Raw genomic sequence first — 24,077 nt, forward strand, 5'->3', positions numbered from 1 at the left:
CCTGGGCCCTAGGAAAATGCTCGTCTACAGCCCCATCACAGCAGACACGCCAACCAGAGCGCTCACAGCTGCCCTGTGCTGCTGGTACCCCATGTGTCCTGATCGGTGCAACACTGAGAGCGTGGGCACGTGGGCCTGCCCTGGTTTCCTCTAGAGCTCTTTACACATCCTGCTCTGACCAATCATCATGATGAAACCCCCTCCGCCCCAGGGGTCAGGACCAGAGCTGCCCTGTCTCCTGGGCAGAGCGCAGAAGGCTGAGCCTGGATTGGGGTGTGGGCTGGTCTATTCCAGAGCCCAGCATCCTCCCAGCTGTGATGATGGAACATGTGAGAAGAGGTGGGGGCCGCCAGTCTGGTTACAGGGCGGTGGTGGGGATTCAGTGGTCCTGCCAGGATTCCAGAAACTTTAGATGGAGATACAGACCTACATCTTCCCTCCCTCTAGGAATAAGGGAGACGTGAGGGGCCAGGAGGGTCAAGGGGTGGGGTAGGAAGGTCCCAAGGTGCTATAGCTAGTATACCTTGGCTCTCACTGGCCTGGAGAAGGCTGGAATGCCCCTGTCCCAGTACCCCCAGCATCGTGCACCCCCAGTACCCCTAGCCATCCCTCCCCATAGACCACACACATAGGTCCTGCTGCTTGCCATTTTTATTTTCCTTGTGACAGACAGACAGACAGCTGCACAGACAGCTGAATGGCTTCGGGGATGGTCAGGACAACATAGGCGGTAGGGACTGGATGGCAGAGAGACTTCATAAAAGTCAATAAATAAATAAATATTAATGGGCAGAAGGGCGAAGGCCACGGAGAGGTGATGAGAACATCCTCGGGCCAGCACAGTGCCCAGAGCGGCATCCACTGGGACAGGAGAGCGCGGGCTCAAGAGGCCACTACTTCCAGCCTCCAGCCCTCCATGCTTCTCCTCCTGGGGATGCTGGCAGCTGGCCACCCCAGCCCCACCTGAGTTGGCTCTCCTCTCCCTCCCCCACCTCACTGCCCTCTCTCACATACTGGCTCTGGCTTCCTGGCACCGTCTACATGTCCTGTTCCTGCTTCACCGACACTCCCAGCCCATGGCCTGTAGACAGCCTGGTCTCCCCGCTTTTCCTCCTTTCAGCCACTCCCACCCTCCTGGGTTGGTTCTCCCACAGATGCACTGTCTCCCTCCCCCAGAACTTTCCGAGAGTCTCCCCTTCCCTATTCCTCATCTTCTTTTCCTCGTCACTTGCCCATTCCCTTCTTGCCCCCCTTCCTGTTCCTGACCCCACCCAGCCTGGACAACGGGTCTCCCACTCTGGTTCTGGCCGGGTGGCATTGGCCAAAGCCCAGGGTCTCTGTCCCCGCAGGTCCATGAGGTAATAGCCCGGCCGGATGTTGCTGCTGCTGGTGTCCAAAGCCCCGGGCCCACCCGGCTCAGTGTGGGCCCTGGAATGTCCAGGGGGCGTCAGCAGGAACCCAGAGTCGAAGCCCGAGGCCGGGCTGTGGTCCGAGCCACTAGGGGCTGCCTGGGTAGGAGCGGAGCAGCACCTTGTGACGGGTGGCAGCCTCGGCCCGGCGGCGCTGCTGCTCGCCCAGGAACTCCTTGAGCCGGTTGGTGGTGAAGGTGAGCGTCTGGCGGCGCAGCTTCATCAGGTAGGCGTCCTGCAGCCATGGGTGGGCTAGGCAGTCCTGCAGGGAGGGCCGGCTCCTGCCAGGGGAAGCCAGGGACAGTGAGCCTGCAGGCACGGCTCCCAGAGCAGGGAGGGGGCCCCACCCTCCCAGAGGGCTTTGCCCCTAGTGAGTTTAGACAACTCTGGGACTCAGTTTCCCAGTCTCTGAAATGGGGACAGTGATTCTGCCTACATCATAGGGCTGTTATGGGCTTTTTTTTTTTTTTTTTTGCGGTACGCGGGCCTCTCACTGTTGTGGCCTCTCCCGTTGCGGAGCACAGGCTCTGGACGCGCAGGCTCAGCGGCCACGGCTCACGGGCCCAGCCGCTCCGCGGCATGTGGGATCTTCCCGGACCGGGGCACGAACCCGTGTCCCCTACATCGGCAGGCGGACTCTCAACCACTGAGCCACCAGGGAAGCCCCTGTTATGGGCTTTAAATGGTGGTAGCGCAGCCACTTAGGAGGAGTAGGAGTAGGAAAAGTAGTAGTAGTAGCAGCAGCAGCAGTGTATTACTGGGGCGGGGGAGGAGGTGGGGGCTTAGGCATGGGCTGGGCCAGGGCAGTCTGAGGCCAGAGGCACGTAATGCTGGGACGTTGGCAGGTGTGGGACCCACTCACCAGGGATGCACTGAGAGGACCTTTCGCAAGAAAAGGGTGGCGCTCTGGGACGTGTTGGGGTACAGCTGGAAGGCATCAAAGCGGCCCCCCACAATGCGAGCCTCCGTTTCCTGGGGGTCTGGCTCATAGAACGGGGAGCGTCCACTGAGCCTGTGGAGGAGACAGTTCAGTTGACAGATGCAGACTGAGGGTCAACTCACAGGTCCAGGGGGACGTTAGTGTGGAGGTTCTTAGGGGCACAGCGCTCAGGGACAAGGCTACCCGCACCTGGGTACTCGTATGTGTATGTGCATGTGTGTGTGTGTGTGCACGAGTATGCACATGCATGCGTGGCTGGGGAGGCGGGGGGGGAGGGTACAGGCAGAGGGTGGGTCCTGGGGGCACTCACATGATGTAAGTGAGCACACCCACTCCCCAGATGTCCGTGGCAGAGCCGATGGGGTCTCCCTTTACCATCTCAGGAGCTGACAGGAGACAAGAGGCCAAGTTGAACCAGCTTCCTGGTGGCAAGGGACCAGGGAGAGGCAGAGGAGGCCCCTGGGGGCTTGAGAAGCAGGACAGTGCCCAGGTCACCAGACCATGGGTACATTAGAGCAGCAGGCCCTGGATGCCAGCGGGCAGAGTGGCCCCCAGGGGAGATGTGGGGCACCTGAGGAATCAGCCCAGGCACTGAATGGTGGGCAGTCCCCAGAATTGCAGAGGAGCTAAGAACCAGGGTCACAAGTTCTCCTGGATCAGCTCCGAAGGTGGGCGCCCATTCACAAAGGGTGTGGCCCACACCAAGATTAAGCACCTTTGAAATCAGCCTGGCTGGCTCTAATCCCAGCCTGCCCCTTCTAGCGACAGGACCCTGGGCAATGTACGAAACCTGTCTGGCTCTCCATCTTCTCATCTGCAAAGTGTGGCTTGCAGAATTACTCGAATGGAGATGACAAACAGAAAGTATTTAGCAGGTAGCTAAATGGTAGCTGGTTTCCCTTTTTTACGTAAATTAATCATTGACTCTCCTGTCTTTCTAGCTTTATCAAGTCCTGGCGCTACCATTTATAACTGTCTGATATTGAACAAATACCTCACGGCGCCTCTGTTTCCTCATCTGTAAAATAGGGGTAATATTATGCCAATCGCCAGGGCTGTTATAAAGAGAAGCTGAAAAAAGTCCATGGAAAGGACTTAATTCATTGTTTGCATACAGTAAGCACTCAATAAATGGCACACAGGTGAGTGAAGTGGGGTGAGCCCTGGCTGCTGCCCCTTTGGCAGTACCCCACCTCCCCCCCGGCTGGCATGGTGCCCTCACCCATGAACTCCAGCGTGCCCGTGCGGTGGCCAAGGGGCCGCAGAGCCTGGGGGTTGTAGGGCTGTGCGCTGCCAAAGTCCACGATCTTAAGGGCGTTGTCAGGGGCCAGGAGCAGGTTGTCTGGTTTGATGTCCAGATGCAGCACATGGCGGCCATGGAGATAGTCCAGGCCTTGTAGCAGCTGCACCACGTAGGTGGCCACGTCGTCCTCTGAATACCGGAACCTAGAGGGGTGGCGGGGGTGGGTCAGGTGATATCCCAGCTCAGCTCCCCCCATCCTTGATTCCTGCTCCCCCAGAATGCCCAGCTACCTGTCGCTGAGCCCACAGAGGAGTTCCCGGTTGCCGCAGCTCTCAGCGATGAGCACGAGGTAACGTGGGGTGATGTAGGCCTCGTGCAGGGACATGAGCCGCTCGTGTTGCAGCGTCCGCAGCACTTCGTACTCCTGCAGGACCCGCCGCTTGCCCTCGGCCACATAGGGCACGATCTTGGCCACGAACGTTCGCCCGGTGGCATTCTCCCTGCAGGCGCGCACTACACCAAAGCGGCCCCTGTGTGTTGGGGGGCATATCATAGGCTCAGAGGAGAGAGGGGAACACTTGCATTCTGTGGGCTAAGCAAGGAGTAGCAGTGACTGCTGGGGGCAAGAATGCTGTGGTTCCCAGGGTGGGCTCTGGAGTTCAATCCCAGGAGCCTGGGTTTGAGCCCCAGCTCTGCCACTAACTGGCTCAGTACCTCAGGCAAATCCCATAACCTCTCCGACCTCAGTGGTCCCATCTGTGGAATGGAATAATGCAGTGTCTCCCTCTCAGTTGTAAATATTAAATGAGATCATATGGCCAAAGCGCTTAGCACGGGGCCTGGCACGGAGAAAGTCTGAACTTAATCATGCTAAGGACCCCGATCTCGTCCGTCCCACCCGCTCCCCGCCTCTGTCCTCCTCCCCTTCCCCAGCCCTGGCCCTGCTTGCCTGGCCTTCTCCTCCAGGAAGGTGTAGGGTTTCTGAGGGGGGCCCTTTCGAAGAGTGGTGCCCTCTGGCCTGGGAGCACTGGGGGGACCACCCCCAGGGGAGCTGGCCACGTCCTTGGCCAGGCTGAGGCTCTGCACAGTCACCTTGGTGGGCTCAGGAGGGGGCTCGGGGGCTGGGGGTGCAGACACAAAGGAGGTCACCATATACAGAGGAGTTGAGGAAGATGCTGTTTTCACCCCTTGAGAGGTGGAAGCTGTGGTCGGGGTCCCAGTGTCAGGGACGGAAGACTTGGGCTCACTCGGGGAGACCTGGGCACTGGGTGGGGTAGCTTCTACTTGCTGGGCAGCCTGCAGGCCCCTGTGCTTTCGTGGGGGGGTTTGGGGTGGTGGACCCACAGCCTTGAGTGAGGACAAGGCCTGGCTGGGGGGTGCTGGGGAAGATGAGGGGCTGAGAAGGGCTGACTGGGGGCCTGGGGGGGCAGGAGCTGGGGAGGGGCTCAGTGAAGGGGCCAGTGAGGTAGGAGAGTCAGGAGGCGGGGCCCTGGCCGGCCCTGAGGTAACAGGGGCATCTCCGTGAGCAGCAGATGGCAGAGTTGAGGCGTCTAAGTGGAGACAGAGAAAATCATCACCGTGGCGCCCCAAGGGCAAAACCGGGTGCTCCAAGGAGGGGGTGGACCCCGGACTCAGGGTTCCCTGCCCTCTCTGGACATCCCCCACCCTGTCCCACTGACCTCGCATGCCCCTGACGAGGACCTTGTCAGAAGGGCCGCTGAAAGGCCCTTGCCCAGCGCGGTTGGCACAGGCCACACGGAACCTCACAGTCATGCCAACTGGTAGGTGGGTCACGTTGTAGTAACAGTCAGGGATACCCGAGCTCACGGGATGCCAGGAAGACTCGCCTACAGGCAGCATGGGGGAGGGGCTGAGGCCACAGAAGGGGTGGCCCAAGCTCCCAGTGCCATCTGTGAGGAGCCTGGGGACCTGTGCCCGGGGAAGGCACTCGTCTCCCCAGCTTCTCTGCCTTCCACCCACCCTCCCTACCCCCCCCACCAGCCTGTCGGTCCCTCACCATCTACCCGCTGCTCCAGCGTGTACGTGCAAGGTGCCCTGCTGTCTCCTGGCTTCCAGAGCACCAGCGCCGTGTCCTGGTAGGTCTGGGGCACCTCGGGAGGAGCTAGCTTCCCTGGGATGCCTGGCAAGAGAAAGGGAGCCACAGTGAGCCCCTGTGCCTTAGCTTAGGGCCCATCTCCCATCACAGCCCCCTTGGTCCCTGCCCCGGGCTCACGGGCCACAGCCACGGTACAGGAGCTGGTGGTGCTGCCCAGGACGTTGGTGGCTGAGCACTCGTAGAGGCCGGCGTGCCGCCTGCCTGCCCGGGGGATGCTCAGCAGCTGCCGGCCGTCTTTGCAGGACACGATGATCACTGAGGGCTCGGACTGCAGGGACTGCTTGTCTGGGGGCAAAGGAGGAGCAGGAAGAGGCTGCTGAGTGAAGCCCCCCTCTGGGCACCCCCGGCTGCCACTTCCCACTGAACATCCCCTGGCCTTGGGAGAGAAGTGATCGCCTCACCTTTCGTCCAGGAGATGTGGGGCGCAGGGCAGGCCGCCGGCAGGCAGAGCAGGGTGGCTGCCTCTCCCTCCAGCAGCACCTGGTCCTTGAGTTTGATGTGGAAGACCGGGGGGAAGTCTGGAGGGAGAGCAAAGATAGCCCTGGGTCTGCGGGGCCCCTGGCTCACTCGCTGCTGAGCGACGGGAGGATGGATGCACGTGAGAGCTGGCGCTGCCTTCGGGGAGCAGACTGAAAGGCCATCTCTTCCCAGTCAGAGGGGGGAAGTAGAAGGCCTTGCCTTTGAGAATCTCCTTTGGGGCAAAGCATCAGTTTCCCAGGCACTCACTGTGTGCAGAATTATCTTTTACTGACCATTGAAGATGCTTGGTCGCCGCTACCTCGTATGTTTGTAAGTCACTTTGAGCAGGGCCTGGCACTAAGTAAGTGCTCTGTAAGCACTTATTAGATAAAACAAAACCAAATATTGAAAAACTACAGTGGTTAAGCTCCTGCAATACCTATTACTTCTGGGGCACCGCAGGGCAAGTGACAGGAGCTGGTGACCTGAGCTGAGACTCCCAGGAGTGAACAAATGTTCAGTCAAAACGTGCCATCTCAAAAGACCTGAAGCCAAGGCAAACCCAGGGCAAACCCCGAACGTGTGTCCGTCTCCCTCATCCCTCACGCCCCTGGGGTCTGGGGAGCCCGTCCCAGACCTTCTACGCACTCCCTCAGGTCAGCTAAGTGGTGAGAGCTTTTGAAGGGGAAAGAGACAGTATCTGCATGGCCTTGGACCCTGTCTGTAAATTGAGGAAAATAATAACACCCAGCTCAGAGGGCTGTTGTGAGAATTCAAAGAGGCACGTAAAGCGCTTAGCAGATGTCTAACATATAATAAATGCTCGAAGGTGTTAGCTTCTATTGTTGTTGTTATTATCTTGTTAATATGCCCAGTAGAGAAGCCAGGCACAGACCCCCGTGGGAAGAGGCTGTTTCAGCAAAGCTGGCTTCACAGCTGGCTGGTGAATGGGCCCACGGCAGGGCTGCAAATGGCCAACGTCTTTGCTGGCCTGTGGCTCCTTAGTGCCATGAGGATTTGCACTCCTGCTCCCTGGGAATGTCTTTTTAGAAAAATCCCATTCTGGTCCAGGGATGGGGGGGGGGGGGGGGGGGGGGGTGGATTTCTTTCACGTGGGCAGAAAGAGCTGAGAGGTAGATACCCCTGGGAGCCCCAGCTGCTGCCTGTCTGCGGAATCAGGAGGGAGTAGGGCACGGATGAACTGGGCCGAAGAGGATCTGCAGAAGTGGGTGATCAGGACAGCAGCGTGCCCCCTCTCCCACTGTACCCCAGTGTTCCCCAAGGAGGGGTCCCACACCGAGGCTCCAATAACATAAAGTGAATATAGTTTCGTCAGTGGGCTGCCTTCAGACCAAGTGAGGGTACTGGGTAGGGGGGAGAGAGAGGAAGCCGAGGAGGAGAGGTGAAAGGTGACCCTGGCCCAGCTCTGCCAGTTCCACCCCCATCTCCCCAGGGGCCAGCCCTAGTTGGTAAAGTGGACATGGGGCCTTCTTCCTGCGGGGAGGGGGGAGAGGATGAAGTAATGGGACACGGCCTCGCCTCGGCAAGGAATCAGCAGCACAAGCAAAACGGAGGTGGGAGGGAGGCCCCAGGTGGGAAGGGATCAGCTGTCCCCAGGCCGCAGTGCTGGCTTCCCTCTCTCTCCCCGCTCCTTCTCCACCACTGCCCCCACCAGCTGGCCTCCCTCCCTCCTGTTCCCTCACTAGAGCCCCACCGTCTACTGCCTCAAGTGAGATGTCCTGGCTCCCCTGACCAAGGCGAGACACGGTTACGTGTCCAGTAGCAAGCCTGGCTGAGGCGCGTCTGGGACAGTTCTGAGGAGTTTTATCGGAAACTGGAGGAGAACAGATGGTGACTGATAAAGGTCCTGCTCGCAGCCCGGTTTGGTGGGCCTGCTGCTTTCTGCAGGCTGGTCTGGAAACCCTGGCCTCCTGAACCTTTGCTTGTTGTCCTTGAGTAACACCCCCCTTTCAGGTAGAGGACTGAGGTGACCCAGGTGGAGAATACCTCCCTCCCTGCAGCCCCAGGACAAGTGGCAAGAGAAACGGACCAGAGCATATCTCAGGTGTCCCTCCCCCCAGCAAAGAGCCCTGGAGGCTGCTTATCTGTGCGAAGTGCCTTCTGTAGGGGCAGAGGGGACAGGGAGGGGTGATCGGGTGTTTGGGGCTACAGAGAAATGGAAGCTTGGAGGCACAGTCCAGACTGCGGGCCTCTAGGCTGGGAGAGAAAGGGTGTCTTTGGGAGCATGTTCACGCATACACACATCTGCAGGGGGGCTGAGAGGCAGGGAGCCCTATCCCAAGCTCTGTCAGTACCACACCCAGTGACAGAGACCTTCTGGGGAGGAAGCTGGCCAAAGAAAGGCATTAGTACGATGTCGTGAAGCGACTTGTGGGCTCTGACTGCAGAGAGTCGTACAGTCCAGCCCTACCAGCTCTGTGACTTGGACAAGCTACTTAGCATGGCTAAGCCTCTGTTCCCTCACCTGTAAGACAGGGAGATGACAAGAATAGTTCCTAAGCGATGTGGGAGGGTTGTGAGGCAAAGCTTGTAAAGTGCTTAATGGGACGCTTGGCGTTGCTAATTAACAGTAGCTGCTATTACTGTTGCTGTTGTCGTTTCCTGACTCCAGGCTCCCTCCACCGCTGCCAGGGCTCCCCCAACGCGGGCCATCTCCCCACCCTCCCGGCGGCTCAAAGGGGACTACTCACCGAGCAGGCCTCTATTACCTGACTCGCTGCGCACATACTGGTGACCCAAATTCTCCTGGACACTGCCAGAGGGGTTTGGCTGTGACAACTCCTTGTCCTTCCGCAGCCGAGAGAGGCCCCAGCGCAGGCGTCTTCGGCTTTCTGCAGGAGCTGCTAAGAACCAGGCCCATGAGCACCTGCCCAGCCGGTACGAGAGAACAGAGAACTTCTGGCCCCGACCCTAGCCTGTTCCCACACCAGCCTCTGCCCCTCGGCCTCGCGTCAGCCCAGCCCTGCCAGTTCCGTCCTCAGGGCCTCCAGAAACGCCTGAGCCTCTTTGCGGTGGGTGTCCCCGGCCCTCTCCTTCTCCCAGAGCGTCCCTCCAGCGCACCTGTCATCCCAGCCCCACACCCGCACTCCAAACACACTCGTTCACACATTCGCCCTCCACTCTCCCGCTGGGCCCCTCCTCACCTGAGGAGCCCGACGTGGCGCTGGCCTCGGAGCCCAGGGACTCCGCGGAAGGCGTGGTGGCGCCGGCCTGGGCGGCCAGCTGGTTGTGCGCGAGGCCCAGGCGCCGCAGACTCTCGCCCTCGGACGTGGCCCTGCGCAGCCGGCTGAACAGCGGCGTGCTACGGACCGACGAGCCCCCGGAGTCCTCGCTGCTGCCGCTGCGCTGCAAGCGGCTCGACAGCCGCTCCAGCGTGGAGCTGAGCCTCCTGCGCACCGCCGGTACCGGGGAGCCCCTCGCCGAGCTGCCGCCCTCTGAGCTCTCCCCATCCCCACCGCGGGCCTCCCAGGCCGGGTGGCGCTGCGCGGGTGGCGTCCGCCGCAGGCGCTGGGACAGCGACAGCGAGAGGCGGCGGACGAGGCCCGGCTCCCCGACCGCCCTGAGGTCCTGCACGGAGCGGGAGCGCTCAGGCCGTCGCACCAGCTCCAGCGGCGTTCCCGCCGGGCTGGGCCGGTACATGCCGTCCTCCTCCTCCGCGCCGCGGAAGAGGCCTCGCTCCTCGGAGCGCGAGCGGCTCAGCAGCCGCAGCCCCCGCGACAGGGGAGACTCACGGCTGCGCTTGAACTTGGCTTCGAACACGGCCTCCGACTCCAGGTTCTCGATGCTGCTGCTGAGACTGCTCCCTGGCCTGCGGGGCACCGCAGGGACCCGGGCTTTCTCGGCTGGCCCTGGCGGAGCCCCGGCCGAAGGCAGGCGCTTCTCGGAGGCTCCCGGAGGTGGGGAGGCCACCCTGGCGAACACAGCCGGGTGGGACTTGGGCTTCGACGGCGATGCGACAGGGCCCTGCGGGGGGCCTTGCGCGTGGCCTGACAGCTGGAGCGACTGCATGATCTGGGCATAGGGTGTGAGGGGGGGCGCTAGGGTTTGCGGAGCTAGGGCGGGCTGTGTAGGCTTGGGGGCTGGTTCTGGCGTGGACTCTGGGGCCTTCTCTCGGGCAGGCTGGGGTGCCGAGGGCTGTGCAGCATCACTGGGTGTGGCGACAGGAGGTTCTGAAGCCTTAGGGGCACTGGGCCGCACCGGGCTAGGTAGCTGGGCCTCGCTGAGGGCGGACAAGGAGGGAGACTCCTGCAGCCTGCGGGCCCCCAGCCGGGCCACGGGGATCTCGAGGGGCGCCCCAGCTCGGCGGTGCCGGCCCCCGGGCTCCGCCTCAGCCTGCGAGAAGCTGCTGCTCTTCTGCAGGCCCCGGGTCTCGGGCGGGTGCTGGTGGTGGGGCGCTGCCTCGCTGGAGGCCGCCCGAGCCAGCCGGGGGTCCCGGGCACGGCCCCCCAGGCTCTCCAGCAGGGGGCCCCTTAGGCCGCTGACCTTGCCATCCTCAGGGCCACCCCGCAGCAGCCGCTGGCGCAGGGCCTGCAGCCTCTGGGCGTACTCGCCCTCACCCAGGCCTCCTCGGGTCAGGCGGGTGGCCCCCGGGCTGGGGCTTCGGCGCTGCGGCAGCTCTACAGACGCTGCCTTGTGCAGGCCCCGGCCCGACTCCCTCGGCCCGGCCCGGGGCAGGGCGCTCTCAGCCGAGCTGCCCCTCCGGAGCTCTCCCCGCCGGGGGCTGGGCTCCTGGCCTGGGGAGGGGAGGACCTGAGGGCTGGGGGCCTCCTGGTCCTGAGAAGGGGCCTTTCCTTGCTCCTGCCAGTCCATGGGGGTGGCGGCCCCAGCCTCTGGGGCGCCCAGGGCCTCATCCTCAGTGGGAATGTCAGTGAGGGACACCCGGGAGCCCGAGAACTCAGGCTGCAGTGGCCGGGGCACTGAGGGCAGCTCCTCCAGCTCTTCCTCTTCAGAATCGGAGGACGACGACAGCCCTCCACTAGGGGGTGGTCTTCTGGGTACGGCCACCCACACCCGCTCCGGGGGTGCCCGCAGCAGCTCAGGGATAGGGCGCAGCACCAGGTGGCACTTGTAGCTGATCTGGGAGCGCTGGAGACAGGGTACTAGAGTCAGACCTGAGGGACCCATGGGGACAAACTGACCCACTCAGGCCCACCTCATCCCCGGGGGAGAAGGCCTACGGCAGGCAGAAGTGGGAGCTGAGAGAATTAAAAGGTGGATCAAGACAGATGAGCAGAAGTGAAGGCACCTGACAGAAAAAGCAGGGTTAGAGAGAGGAGGCTGTAGAATGAGAAGATGAAGCCACAGAGCAGGTCCCAGGCAAACTCACCTGCCATCTCCGCCGGGAGAGGAACAGCTTTAAGTGATCCGTGCTCACCTCTGCGCCCCTTGCCTGTGCCTGTAAACCAAGAAAGAGGGCCTGAGGGAAAGTCCTCTGTCAACCCTAAGCTTCCAGGTTTGGCAATGGAGAGACAACGTCCACAGGAGGGGACAGTAGACAGAGCAGCGTCGAGTCTGGGCTCCTGGGGCTCCCTTTCCCAGGGTATCTGTCACAATACCTCCCACAGTCAAGGTTCCCACGTGTGGACGGAGAGGCAGGAAATCGGTGGCTCCCAGGCTTCAGAGCTTACGCCAGGGCTCAAGGCCCTGTCCTGGTACACTGGCTGCCCTGGGAGGCCCGTGCTCAGGCCCTCAGCTTGAACCCTGCTCCCCAGCTCACCATCTGTCTCCATGTAGAGACAGTGCCCCAGACATCTATCTGGAGCCTTGGGGGGCCAGACCTCAGATGCTTCCCTCAGCCACCTTTTCAGAGCTCATTTCTGATCTGAGAGACCAGGCTTGTACTCCAAGGACAGATACCAGAATGACCTCAGCCTTCTGTTGACCCAGCACAATGCTCCCTGGATGGTTTGTTCAGTCGCTCTTTCTGGGTCATTTGCTGAACCCCTCCCTCTGCCTGGCGCTGTGCCCTGCAGTGCTGGAATTTGAAGATGAGTGAGAACTCTGCCATAGGGAGTTCAAAACCAAGAGGACGGGCTTCCCTGGTGGCGCAGTGGTTGAGAGTCCGCCTGCCGATGCAGGGGACACGGCTTCGTGCCCCGGTCCGGGAGGATCCCACATGCTGCAGAGCGGCTGGGCCCGTGAGCCATGGCCGCTGAGCCTGCACGTCCGGAGCCTGTGCTCCGCAACGGGAGAGGCCACAACAGTGAGAGGCCCGCGTACTACAAAAAAAAAAAAAAAAAAAAGCCAAGAGAACAAGACAGCCAGGCCACCCACGAAGCACAGTGTGTGGGACCAGGGCAGGATGGAGGCGAGCCACAGGAGTGAGGAGGACTGGGGCTGCTCTCGAGAGCCAGGGAGAACACTGCATCCCTAGGATGAGGGGTGGGGCTCCAGACCTGTGCCTTGGAGTCCATGATACCCCAAGCTGAGCCTCAGTTTCCTTATCAGGAAAAGGGGAGTGATAATACCTTCCTTTGTAGAGCTATTGTCAGGCTAACAGATCATATGTAAATAAAATGTATATCATGGTTACTGTACACACTAGGGACTCAATAAAATGGAGCTGTTAATAACGTTCTCACTCCTTCCACCTCTTCCATCACCATTTTGCAAGACAAGACTCACTTTAAACCAAGGATGTTCTAGGGTCTCCTCTGCGGTAGGCCTCCTGCAAAGGAAAGAGAATTAAGAAGGGATTTATCATTCATTCATTCATTCATTCAATAAATGTTTGGGAAAGCGGGGCCCCTAAGGAGTTGGGGGATTGACTGTCTATGGGCGGAGGCTTGGGCAGGAGTAGGGGCGGCGTGAGGGGACTCTGCATGGGGGAGGCTCCTCGGGCCTCGTACTCACAGCCGGTCCTGCACCAGCACTTTGATGAGGAAGCCCCGGGCCTCCCTGCTCAGGCTCAGGAACGTGGTCTCCTCGAAGGCCACGTTGTAGTTTCGGATGTTCATCAATGTTGTCCGATCATTCTCCCCGACAAACGGAGAGATTCCCGTCAGGCTGCAGGGGTGGAGATGGCTGGAGTGAGAGGTGGGCCCCGGGGCTGAGATGAGACAAAGTGGGGTGCCAGTGGGAGCACAGGGCCGGGGACAGGCGGAGGCTGGGTGAATCTGGGCAGAATCTTGCAGAGTTTTGCCTGTCCTGCCCCTACTTGATCCCCTGAATGGGCAAGGAGGCAGTACTGCCTTGAGACCTGGGCCACCAGGTTCTTATCCCAGGCCCGTGCTCTAGAGGACCTGTTCCAGCCCTCCTCTAGCCGCGGCCTGTCTCTGAGGTGAGGAGCCTGTGCCAAGGGGATATGCCCCCGGAGCCTGGGCCTTCCCTTCGTAGCCCATGTTCTGGACTAGTTCCCTGCCTAAATTGCACTGAGCCGGCACTGGCCTCCCAAGCACGCCACGTGTGCCCACCCCTTATGGAGGGGTGTGGTGGCGGACAGAGCTTGGACACTCAGTCTGGGTATCCACATTCAAGCATGTGAGGCCCCTCCCAGTGCAGGAAGGAACCAGGGTGAGGAAGAGAAGAGGCAGGCTGCAGGCCCCCAACTTCTCTCTTGCCCCAGGCTCTGCAAACGTTAGGGGTGGGCCTGCTACGAGACTGTTAGGAGACGGGGTCCTGAGTGCAGAGGGATCCTTACCAGAGGAAGGCGACGACACCCACGGGCCTGAGGGGAAAGGAGAGTGGATGGGTAAGAGGACAGCCCAGCTCCCACCGGAAGTGAGCAGTCCTCTTGCTACCACTGATCTACTGAGGAAAGGTCCTCCCTGTGAACACTGCCGTGGACAAATGGGCACTGGGCTGCCTCCCTGGGGGAGGACCCTGAACCCAGAGATCCCGACATGCCTGGAGGACTTAAGGGTCATGGCAGGGCCAGCCTAGGAAGCCCAGAGGAGTCTGGGGACCAAGAGACCGTGCCTACCTCACTGGGGGAGACAAGGTGGCTGTAGGTGTGGAGGCCCAGCACCCAGGACTGTGAGGGCTGAGGCCCTGAGTCAGCCCTAATGGATGAGGGGGAGGTAGTGATGTGGGCAGGAGACCCCCATGAGCAATGCCACCAGCCAACTGTCACAGTAGGCATCCGGGCTTAATAAAGCTCCTCTGTGCCACTGAGCGAGCCCTCAGCATGGCACTGAGGGAAGCTGCCCTGGCCCGTCCCAGCAGCCCAGTATGCCAACGTTACCAGATGTCAGTGACCCCAGAGACAGGGGTCTGGTTGACAACCTCAGGTGCCACGAACTCGGGTGTGCCATACTGGCAGTACTGGGGCTCTCCCGGAGTCAGCTTCTGAGCGTTCCCAAAGTCACAGATCCTCACCTGCTCTTCACCCTCAACACCATCCCATACCAGCAGGTTCTCAGGCTGCAGGACACAAGGCAAGACATGGGAGCTGAGTGCAGCGGGGAGGACACCCCAGTGCCTGGCTCCCACAGGTGCTGCCTGCGCCCCACCCCACACCTGCATCTCACCTTGACATCCAGGTGCAGCACACGGTTCTTGTGCAAGTAGCATATTCCCTCTAGCACCTGCCGCATGTAGGCCCGGATCTGTGGAAACAGGAGGCCCAGAGTCCGGGGGGGGGGCGGGGTATTATGTTTGATCACCACCAGGCTTGTAGCAAAAAGCCAGGCCATGCTTGGGAAGTGGCCTTCAGGTGGCTGGTGGAGGGGGCTGAAACATAGGTTTGGGGTTACTGAGATTCAGGGCTTCCATATACAGCTGCAGAAGTTGGGCACAGCACCATTATCGGAGGGTGCCATTTGCATGATAATAAAAAGAATTGTGCAGTGCACAACTTGTACTGCCCTACATGGCAGGACAGCATTGAGACTGAACAGAGTCTACATGGGGCTCCTTCTGGGGTAAGGCTTGAGGAGCCTTTATGTGAGGAATACTGGGAAACAACAGAGTTGGGGGCCAGGGTGGGTGCCGAAATTTTCAGAAGACAATTTAAGTCCCAGCGTGGGGGTCTGCTCTGATGGGGGAAGGGGGCTTTGCTGCCTACCTAACAGTGCTCTCCACACCACCCCTGGCCTATTCGTGGGCACAGATGGCATGCCCAGGACGCACCCCTCGGGTCTCAGAGCTCAGGAGGGTGAACACTGGTGCCCAACCTGGCCCCTACCACCCGCTGCCCTCACCTCAGACTCACACACGGTGGGTTTCCGGGCCATTCGCTCCAGCAGCTCCTCTGTGCAGCTATGTCCTGGATCAAGGAGAACAGTGACCAGTGCCAACTGCTGGGCCTGCCTTAGGCAGTGCCCTCCACCCCCCGAGCTCAAGTTGGGTCCCAGCTCAGCACAGGGTCCTCCTTCCCCGAAAAGCACATCTGCTACCAGTGAGCAACCGCACCTTCCCTCTTCCCCCTGTCATCTGGGTGCTTAGATGGGACAACCCTGCTTGAACTCTCACTTGCTGTGGGATCTCAGGCAAGTCACCTAACCTTTCTGAGCCTAGGTTCCCTACGGTGTCAAATAGGGGTAAGACTCCTCTCACCCGCCTTGTGAAGTATCTATAAGGATCAGGTTAGAGCAGCATTTTGTTGACTGTGGATGGAACTCCTTGACTCTATTTGAGAATGACCCAGAAGGCCCACGACACATAATCATTTGTCATTTTACTGAGGTTTGGGTTCGAACAGTACAGACTGGGAGGCTAGCATGTAGGACACGGTCACCCTGCAGGTGGCAGTGACAAGCCAACCATCCAGCATCCTTACCTCAGTGTGACTTTGTTTAACCATAGCTCTTATGAAAGGATAAAATCCATTCTTTATGAGAAGAGCCTCTCAAATAAAGCCAAGCATTAATGGGGCCACTGCAAATGTTCAGATATACTGTACTGCATTTCATGATAAAAATCACGCGCCTTTTGCCACCTGTGTGACCTCGGGTGAGTTACTTAACTTCTCTATACCTTAGTTTCATCAACTATAAAATGAGAATAATAAAATTCCAAGAGATAAGCATACGCGATGATTAAATAGATTAATATCTGTAAAACTCCTAGAACACTGCCAGGCACACATCAAGCGCTATGTAAATTTAAGCTAAAAAACGTTGTTTTTCACACAAGTCTCCAGACTCCACTCTGTGAAGTATTTATGTCTTCAGAACTCCCAGCTGTCAATGGGACCATTTTGTAAAGTGTGAAACGTGTTGCTAATTGGCTGTTACAAGGACCAGTCATTCAGGCCATGTGTCCCCCACCCACCCAGCCTGTCCCAGGATACAGCTCGGTGACAATGACCAGTCCCCGGCGCCTCTCGAAGGCCTCATGGAAGTAGAGGATGCAGTCATGCTGGAGCCGGGCCAGCAGCCGGGCCTCTCGCCACGCCGATGCCTTTGGCTTGGCCTGACTGGGGATGAACTTGGCTGCAAACTCCAGGCCGGAGCTTCGCTCCACTACACGCCGCAGGTAGGAGAAGGCACCCCTGGGTGAGGACACAGGGAGAGGACAGGGCTCAGGCAGTTGCTGAGCCTCAGGCCCAGCCTCCCTTGGGCCCCGGACACCACACCCCCTCCTAGCCCCACACCTGCCAATCTCCTGGTGGATGTCATAGAAGTCACTGAGTCTCCTTCCTCGCCGCTCCTCGTCTTCCCTGACCCCCTCCACCTCCATAGCTGTCTGAGCTGAGGAGAGATGCCTGGTGTTAGGTGGAGAGGGCAAGAAGGAACGAGGGCAGAGACTGGGACAGGGAGGGCAGGTGGAAGACACGGAAGAGAAGTGAGAATGCTGGCGCCCGAGGCAGCGCTGCTGGGGCTGGAGCAGGTGGTGGTCTGGAGTGAAGGGCCGGGTGAGTGATTCCTGGTGGGAGGGCGCTCACATGGGATTCCTGGGTGAGCCCTTGGCCTTACTCCTCTTGAACTCCAGCCCACCTGAGTGCACAGCCAACTCTGCTTTGCAGGAGACTTCACCAGCCAGGTTGCGGGCCGTGCAGGTGTAGACGCCTCCGTCCTGGGACCCCGTGCTGAGCACCACCAGGGAGCACTCATTCTCCTCGTACACGAAGCTCACGTGGTTGCTCTCGGTCAGCAGCGCCTCGTCCTGCAGAGGTGGCCGTCACCTCCAGTCCAGGCCTGGCTTCCCCTCCACCTGGGACCGGCTTTACCTCCACGCCAGAGACCCAGTCTCATCCCTACCTTAGGGCCCACCATTATCTCCGCCCTAGGGGCCTTGCTCAGACCCAGGATCAGCTCCACCCTTATTTCCCAGCGTCACCAGCACCTCTGGGTCCCACTTCCTCCTCCTTATCACACCTCTGGCAACTGCTCTGTTCTCTGTCCAGGCTCCCCTGACCCCTCCCACGCCCCCAGGAAATCACTCCTCCCTTCCCCCTAGGCTCCTGGCCAACCCCAGCTTGGACTCCATGGACGCCTTCGTCAGCCTCTGACCTTGTACCACATGATGTCCGGCAGTGGCTTCCCCTCAACCACCACGGCGAAGCGAGCGGTTTCTCCAGCTCCCACCTCAACGTCCTCCATGATGGACTCAAACCGAGGGGCCTCTGACAGGGGTGAGGGTGGGGGAGGGAGGGGAGAGAATATGGGGGTCACGGGGCCTGCCTCTCTAAGCCCTCCCTCAGCAACTGGCTCAGGGGGAACACCAGACCCCCCCTGCCCCCTCCCAGAGCCCCAGCAGCCCACCCTGGGGCTCTCAAACTCCACCCCCAGCAACATGAGTTCCTGGCCTGGACCAAACGCTGTCCCTGCAAATCCAAACGTGATGTTCTCCAAATCCCAGAAAACCCAAGCCGGGGGCGCAGGCTTGCTTTGTTTGGCTCTCAGTATTCATTTGCCAGCTTTGAAATTAGGAGATTTTCACACACAAAAGAAATCTGGACTTCCTGCCTCTCTTGGAAAATCAGGACTGGCTGTCCTGAGCTGCTTCCCTCACTGCATTAATGGGCTGGCGAGGAGTGGCCGACACTGCCCCCTGTGGGTGGTGGCCCTTCAGCACAGTCCTACCACGGGCTTCTGGAACTCTAACCGTCCTGGGCCCTGCAGGTGGCTCAGTCTATGACCCTGAATCAAGTTCATAGAGGGCATTGCCTCTATCTTGAAGTGTTCTCTCTGAATCTTATTTAAATATTTAAGGGGCCTTCAACCATCTGGGAGATGGCAAGATGAATCCACGGGTACCGATTCTCAGTTTAGTTCTCCCACATGTGACTGACTTTATTCTCTGCACATATCATGCGGTTGTGTTATTTCCTGGTAAAGCAGCTTCTAATTCTCATGATGGAATTAAATACATATTCCAATGTGCTTGTGCTTTTCGAAGAAGCCTATGACTTCCTGGTGCCCTCCCCCTCCTCTGAGAATGTTTGAGGATCTGGGCTTTAAAGGGAGTGGGAGAGAGAGGCCCTGAGGGAAAAGCAGGGGTGCTGGGCAAGGAGCACAACCCAGCCACAGGCACACAGCTCAGCCTTTATTCAGATAAAGGGGGAGGTCATCCTGGGGAAGATGCAACAGCGGAGCAGGTGTCGGGGGAAAGAGGCCATTCCACCCACCTGGGGGGTAGGGGGTGGGGCACAGCAGGAGGGGGTGTGGTTCCAAGCCCCAGGCCTGCTCTAGCCCTGGCCAGCTGGCACTCAGTCTCCCTCAGTCACTGTCCCAGCCAGGCTGGCTGCAGGGCTCTCAGTGTCCAGAGCCTCCCCAAACCCCAAGGCTCCTCCTATATCTGGGAAGAAAGATGAGTCCTGCAGATGGTACTGTCAAGGAGCAAAGCAGTTGGGAATTCCCTCGTGGTCCAGTGGTTAGCCCCGGGCTTCCACTGCATGGCGGGGCGGGGCGGGGCGCCCAGGTTCAATCCCTGGTTGGGGAACTAAGATCCCTCAAGCCACGTAGTGCGCCGACAAAACAACACACACACACACACACACACAACCAAGGAGCAAAGTGGCGGTTGAGTAGGAAGTGCCGGGATGAGGTGGGGGGAAGCTGGGCAAAGGGGGAAGACACATAAAAGGGAAACCAGTACCCCATCTACCGCGGGGCCAGTAGCGTCCCCGTATCTCCTCCTCACACACCCTACTGCCACCTCTCTCCTACTTTAAGGCTGCCTGCTCTGCCCTCTAGGAATCTGGTCCCTGGTCTGCTGGGAGTGGGGATGGGGGCAGTGACAGAGGTCAGTCTATGAAGGTCAAAGGATCAGAAGGCTTCAAGTGAACTTCAACAATTTTTTTTAAAGCACTAGAATGTGTACATTTACCCCACGATAAGATGGCCTGTGCTAACTAAAATGACACTTTCTTTGCAGTTGGTTGGAATCTTATCTACTCAGCACGTAACACTGTTTAGCTCACGCTGATCTGACGTTCGGAGTGGCAGTTACATATGTCTAGAGATAATTAACAAACCGGAAAACAAGACAATTACTACTTCATGCATGTTACAGTCTGAGAGACTACATCTCGAAAGGAGAAATTATAAAAAGGGTCCTCACTGCAAAGGTTGGAAGGCCTTGTCAAACAGGCTTGTGTGAAAGGGCAGCAGCCAGGATCCCCAGAGCTGGGAGTCTGGGGATAAGATGCCTCACTTGGGCCTTTTTCTTTTTTAAATTGACTTGGTCCCCCACCTCCTCCCAGTTTGTTTCATTTGAAGTACTATTTCCTGTTGTGTTTAACACAGGATCTAAGAACACTGTCTGGCTTTGGAGTAGGGCGTCCAGGCTTGAATCCCAGCTCCTGACTTATTAGGTTGTGTGACCTTGGGCCTGTTACTTAGCACACTCTCTGGGCCTCAGTTTCCCCATCTGCAAAAATGGCGATAATAACTGACTCCATCTCACAGGGTTGATGTAAATATTAAATGAGGTGATACACGTAAGGTACTTAGCACTGAGCCTGGCACATACTAGGTGCTCAATAAGTATCTTATTGGTACTGCTATTGTTACTACTACTGCTATTATTATGGCCATTAGATGGACAGGCCTGAGAGGGGAGACCTAGGATTGGCAGGTAGGTGCGTTCACCTGGGGGTGTGAGGAGAGGGCTGTGGGCCTCAGAGGAAGGGGAGGGAAGGAGGTGGCTGTCACCTACCTGCCAGCTCCAGTGTGACCGAGCAGGCCTGTGTGCCATGGCGGTTGTGAGCAGTGCAAGTGAGGGCCCCCACGTCCCGGCGGCCCACCCGGCAGATCCGAAGACAGTACTGGTCATCGTCTGGCTGGCTCAGCTCATACACACCCGCCCGGGCCTCTAGGAGGGCCCCTCGGCAGCTAAGGGACACAGCACAGGGAGGTCACCCAAGATCCAGCCCCAGGGAGGTCGGCCTGGCCGGCTGGAGCGGGACTGCCTCACGTGAGGAGTAGGGCATGCCAGGTGGGCCCCACCTCCTCCAGACGACCTGGGCCTCCACGTGGTTCAAGGTGACGGTGACACTGGCAGGCTGTCCCTCCACCACGCACACGATGTCTGGCTTGTCCAGCACGGCGGGCGCCTCGTCCAGGGGCGGGCCTGGGAGCAGAAGGGCTGGCTCTATGCTGGGCTTGACACCAGATCCTCAGCACCCACTGCTCCTTGAACCCTCCCAATCGCCATGCGAGCTCCATTTTTACAGACGAGGAAGCCGAGGTTCAGAGAGGTTTAGCGACTTGTCTAGGGAACTCAGCCAGAAACAAGGAGCAGAGCTGGGATTGGACACCAGAGCCTCAGCCTTGCCCACTGTGTGTGCTCCTTTTAAGAGTAAGAAGGAAGCACTCTGACAGGTAGGGGTCGCGCCCAGCCACGCCAATCCCGCCCTAGTTGTCACGTCCATACCGGCCCTGGAACCTCCTCCATGGACACCCAGTTCCCTGGCCCAGCAGCTCTCGCCCCCGCCCCACAGAACACCAGGCTCACCGCGGTCCACCAGCTGCACGGGCTCAGAGGGGGGCGAGGGCTTGCTGCTGCTCTTGATGGTGGTGCTGAGGACCCGGAAGACGTGCTGGACCCCCTTACGCAGCCCGGTGGCCGCCCACCCAGGCTGCCGCAGGCCCGTGACCAGCGCTGTCCAGTGGTCTGAGCCCAGCACCTGGTGCTGCACAGTGTAGGTCAGGGCGTCCGGGTCTGGTGGGGAGGCAGCTGCTAGAGGCGGGCCTTGCTGGGGTGACCCCCGCCCCCGTTCAGCATCAGTCTGCTCTGAGGACCTGCCTCAGTTTCTCCTGTCGCTTCTGCCCGTCCCCTATCTGCTCCTGCCCAGCCACAGGCCTGGCCGGGCTCAGGGCCCATGAGGTGTCGGGCATGGGATCCAGTTACAGGCATGGAGGGACCTTGACTTAGTCCCGATTCCTTGCTACTACCTGAGGTAGGGAGACTGAGACACAGAGCAGTAGGAGATCGTGCACAGGGAAGGAGAGGTGTTCCCCAGGACCACGACCCGAGCACCCAGTCCCTCTGAGAAGAGAAGGGCACGGGGCAGCCCCCCTTTCTCTCCTCTCCTGACCCAGAGCCAGGGCTCTGTCCACCGTGGGGAGGAGGCCCGCACCCGTAGGCCCCCCTGGGCCTTGCCCTCCTCTCCTGGTGCCCTCAGTGGCCCCGCCCCCACCCATAGCCCTGTGTGGCTGGGACCCACCGATGGCCATGTCAAGACTCCTGGGGGCGTTCCATGCGAGTGTGATCATCTTTCCGGTCACAGTCACTACCTGTGGGGCGCCATCTGGGGGGCCTGGAACCACATCTGAAAGCCACAGGTCCGCCGTCCGCTGGGTCCTTTTGGGCTCAATGGCCCCGCAGGATCACCAGGCCTCCAGGCAGTGGGCTGGGGGCCGGCCGGGGGCACAGCCACGGGGGCAGAGGCAAGGCCAGCCGGCTTCCCCGGGGGACCGAGGGGGAGGGAGCTGGTGTGGAGGCCCTGCCCTCACCCAGGCCCCTGGGTGGGCCAGAGGCTAGGCTGTGCACACAGCTGACCGGGAGGGCACCTGCCTCACCTGTGACATAGAGGTGGGCATAGCAGGCCGCTTTGCCCAGTTTGTTGGCAATGACGCTCTTGTAGACGCCAGCATGCTGAGGTCCCACAGTAGGGAACACCAAGCGATGGACATCCCGGTCTGTGGGCGGGGTGGGACAGTGATACTGTGTCTGAGGTAGGAGGATACTTTGGAGGGTGGGCCCATGCCCCCCAGGCCAGGCCCTTCACTCTCACCCGCTACAGGTGGAAGGGAAGGGTGGGGCAGACACAAGAAGGGTGTCCATCACGCAGCACACTCTAGGCCCAGGCTACCAAGTGCACACCTGCAGCCCTGCACCTCTTGCCTGTCCCTCCAGCACTACAGGCCCAGCCACTTCTCATCCTCCTCCCACGCCAGTTCACTTTCTGTGGGTTCCTGCCCTGGAGAGCCCCCTCTTCTCCATCCTCACAGCCACTGCTGGTCCCATCTCCAGCTCAGAGCCCATGAAAGCCTCCACGCGTGCGGTCCACACCCCACCAGCAGCATCGCATGTGATCTCTCGATCCGGGGACCTTAATGGCACCTACTGTTAACCAGGTGGCCTCCAAAGCCGTCAGCCCAAACTCCCGTCTGGCCTCTTCCTGCTGTTCCTACACGTCCTGACCCTGACCCACCATCAGGTTCCCTGAACAAGCCACATGAGTTCTTTCTCCAGGCCTTTGCTCAAAAAATTCCTCCCTTCTAGACAGCTCTCCTCTTACCTAAGGCCGCTTTCTCCTTCAAGATGCAGTTCAAGTGAGTGTCAGCCCTGGGAACTCCTCCCCACACCCCTGTTCCCCTCTGCACCTCCATCTCTGACTCCCTCCCCGGGACCTCCAGCGCCCAGCCCACGGTGCTTTGGGTGGTCCTTCCTCTTTTCTTGCACACATCACGCCTCCTGTAAGCTCCTTAATGACAGGGCTTGTATGTCCTGCCAGGCCCAGAACTGGATGTCTTGCATGCAGTAAGTGCAAATACATTAGATTCTAAATTATGGTAAGAGTTGTTTGCATTGTACCCAGCCCACGCCAGATACTTGACATACATTTTTTCTCCATAATCCTTTCAGCAACCCTGCAAAAGTATCCTCATTTTACCAGTGAGGTCAGAGACATTAACGAACTTGTCCCAAGGTCACACGGCTAATAAATGATGAAGCCATGGCTTGAACCTGGTTCCCTCTGATTCCAAAGCCCTCTCCCTACACCGTGCTTCCTGAATGATGGTCAGGAGGCCATCCTTGGCGGGACGTGAAGGGGAAGAGATCTGCACTGTCCTCTTTCCTTGACGTCAGGGCCATCCCCAAACACCCCTCCCTTCTCTTAGCGGTTATCTCTGCATGGAACACCCACCCATTCATTCATCTCTGCTGACACTATTTATAAAGGAAGAGAAGCCCAGGGCTGCCACTGACCCCAGATACAGACAGAAGCAGAGGCGCCGGCTCAGATCCTGAGAAAGACACCCACCGGGGGCCTCAGAGCAGATTGAGAGATAGGAAGCCTGTGGGCTGAGCAAAGACAGTGGCAGAGGGGGCCAAGGGGAGGGGCAGAGCCGCAGTGGTGACACTGGAGATGGGAGGGGAGAGTGGGGCACGGGTGACAGGGGACGTCCTGGTTAGGAAGTCAGACGGTATTTGTCTGCCTTTGGGTAAACCCCTGTCCCTCTGTAAGCCTCACTTTCCCCATCTGTAAACAGGGGTCATAGTACCTGCCTTACAGGCCCGTGGTGAGGGAGGTGAGATCATCACGTCAGGTCTTTAGCGCTCAGGGCCTGGCACTCAGGAAGCGCTTAAGAGAGGGGAGTTTCGTCACGCGGCAGCCGTGAGAGGAGCCCACCACGGGTCGTGGGGTGGCACTGTCTGACGAGGCATAGGTAAACTTTCTCACACGAGACTCAGACTCCTTCAAGGATGGAACTGAGATACACCGTGAGAAAGTATTTTTCCCTGCTCTATCTTCTTTATTTACTACTGAACAAC

General features: G+C 59.4%; 1 protein-coding gene across 15 annotated transcripts in view; it reads right to left on the reverse strand.

The window, feature by feature from the left end:
• Positions 1-633: 633 nt before the first annotated feature.
• SPEG (striated muscle enriched protein kinase) overlaps positions 634-24,077 on the reverse strand; it is a 49,124-nt gene continuing 25,680 nt past the window's right edge. For 4 of the 15 annotated variants that reach the window (XM_029225165.1, XM_029225161.1, XM_029225166.1 and 1 more), the window contains 28 exons: positions 22,097-22,216; positions 21,742-21,846; positions 21,030-21,236; positions 20,522-20,645; positions 20,232-20,407; positions 17,582-17,694; positions 17,066-17,234; positions 16,723-16,819; positions 16,401-16,620; positions 15,340-15,393; positions 14,657-14,734; positions 14,371-14,549; positions 13,828-13,854; positions 13,041-13,193; positions 12,813-12,855; positions 11,515-11,583; positions 9,332-11,273; positions 8,897-9,031; positions 6,110-6,226; positions 5,826-5,993; positions 5,610-5,732; positions 5,272-5,439; positions 4,542-5,142; positions 3,883-4,122; positions 3,572-3,795; positions 2,660-2,735; positions 2,272-2,421; positions 634-1,690 (listed from right to left, as the gene is read on the reverse strand). In XM_029225165.1, the coding sequence (XP_029080998.1) occupies positions 1,498-1,690; positions 2,272-2,421; positions 2,660-2,735; positions 3,572-3,795; positions 3,883-4,122; positions 4,542-5,142; positions 5,272-5,439; positions 5,610-5,732; positions 5,826-5,993; positions 6,110-6,226; positions 8,897-9,031; positions 9,332-11,273; positions 11,515-11,583; positions 12,813-12,855; positions 13,041-13,193; positions 13,828-13,854; positions 14,371-14,549; positions 14,657-14,734; positions 15,340-15,393; positions 16,401-16,620; positions 16,723-16,819; positions 17,066-17,234; positions 17,582-17,694; positions 20,232-20,407; positions 20,522-20,645; positions 21,030-21,236; positions 21,742-21,846; positions 22,097-22,216 (6,071 nt within the window). In that variant the 3' untranslated portion in view covers positions 634-1,497. Of the gene's footprint in view, positions 1,691-2,271; positions 2,422-2,659; positions 2,736-3,571; positions 3,796-3,882; positions 4,123-4,541; positions 5,143-5,271; positions 5,440-5,609; positions 5,733-5,825; positions 5,994-6,109; positions 6,227-8,896; positions 9,032-9,331; positions 11,274-11,514; positions 11,584-12,812; positions 12,856-13,040; positions 13,194-13,827; positions 13,855-14,370; positions 14,550-14,656; positions 14,735-15,328; positions 15,394-16,400; positions 16,621-16,722; positions 16,820-17,065; positions 17,235-17,581; positions 17,695-20,231; positions 20,408-20,521; positions 20,646-20,982; positions 21,271-21,741; positions 21,847-22,096; positions 22,217-23,806; positions 23,887-24,077 lie in introns of those variants that run through there. The other 11 variants (XM_029225163.1, XM_029225160.1, XM_029225164.1 and 8 more) reach the window with 11 other exon arrangements.

This window comes from Monodon monoceros, unplaced genomic scaffold (assembly GCF_005190385.1).
Source record: "Monodon monoceros isolate NGI ecotype Baffin Bay Population unplaced genomic scaffold, NGI_Narwhal_1 Super_Scaffold_16, whole genome shotgun sequence".
NCBI classification, from domain to species: domain Eukaryota; kingdom Metazoa; phylum Chordata; class Mammalia; order Artiodactyla; family Monodontidae; genus Monodon; species Monodon monoceros.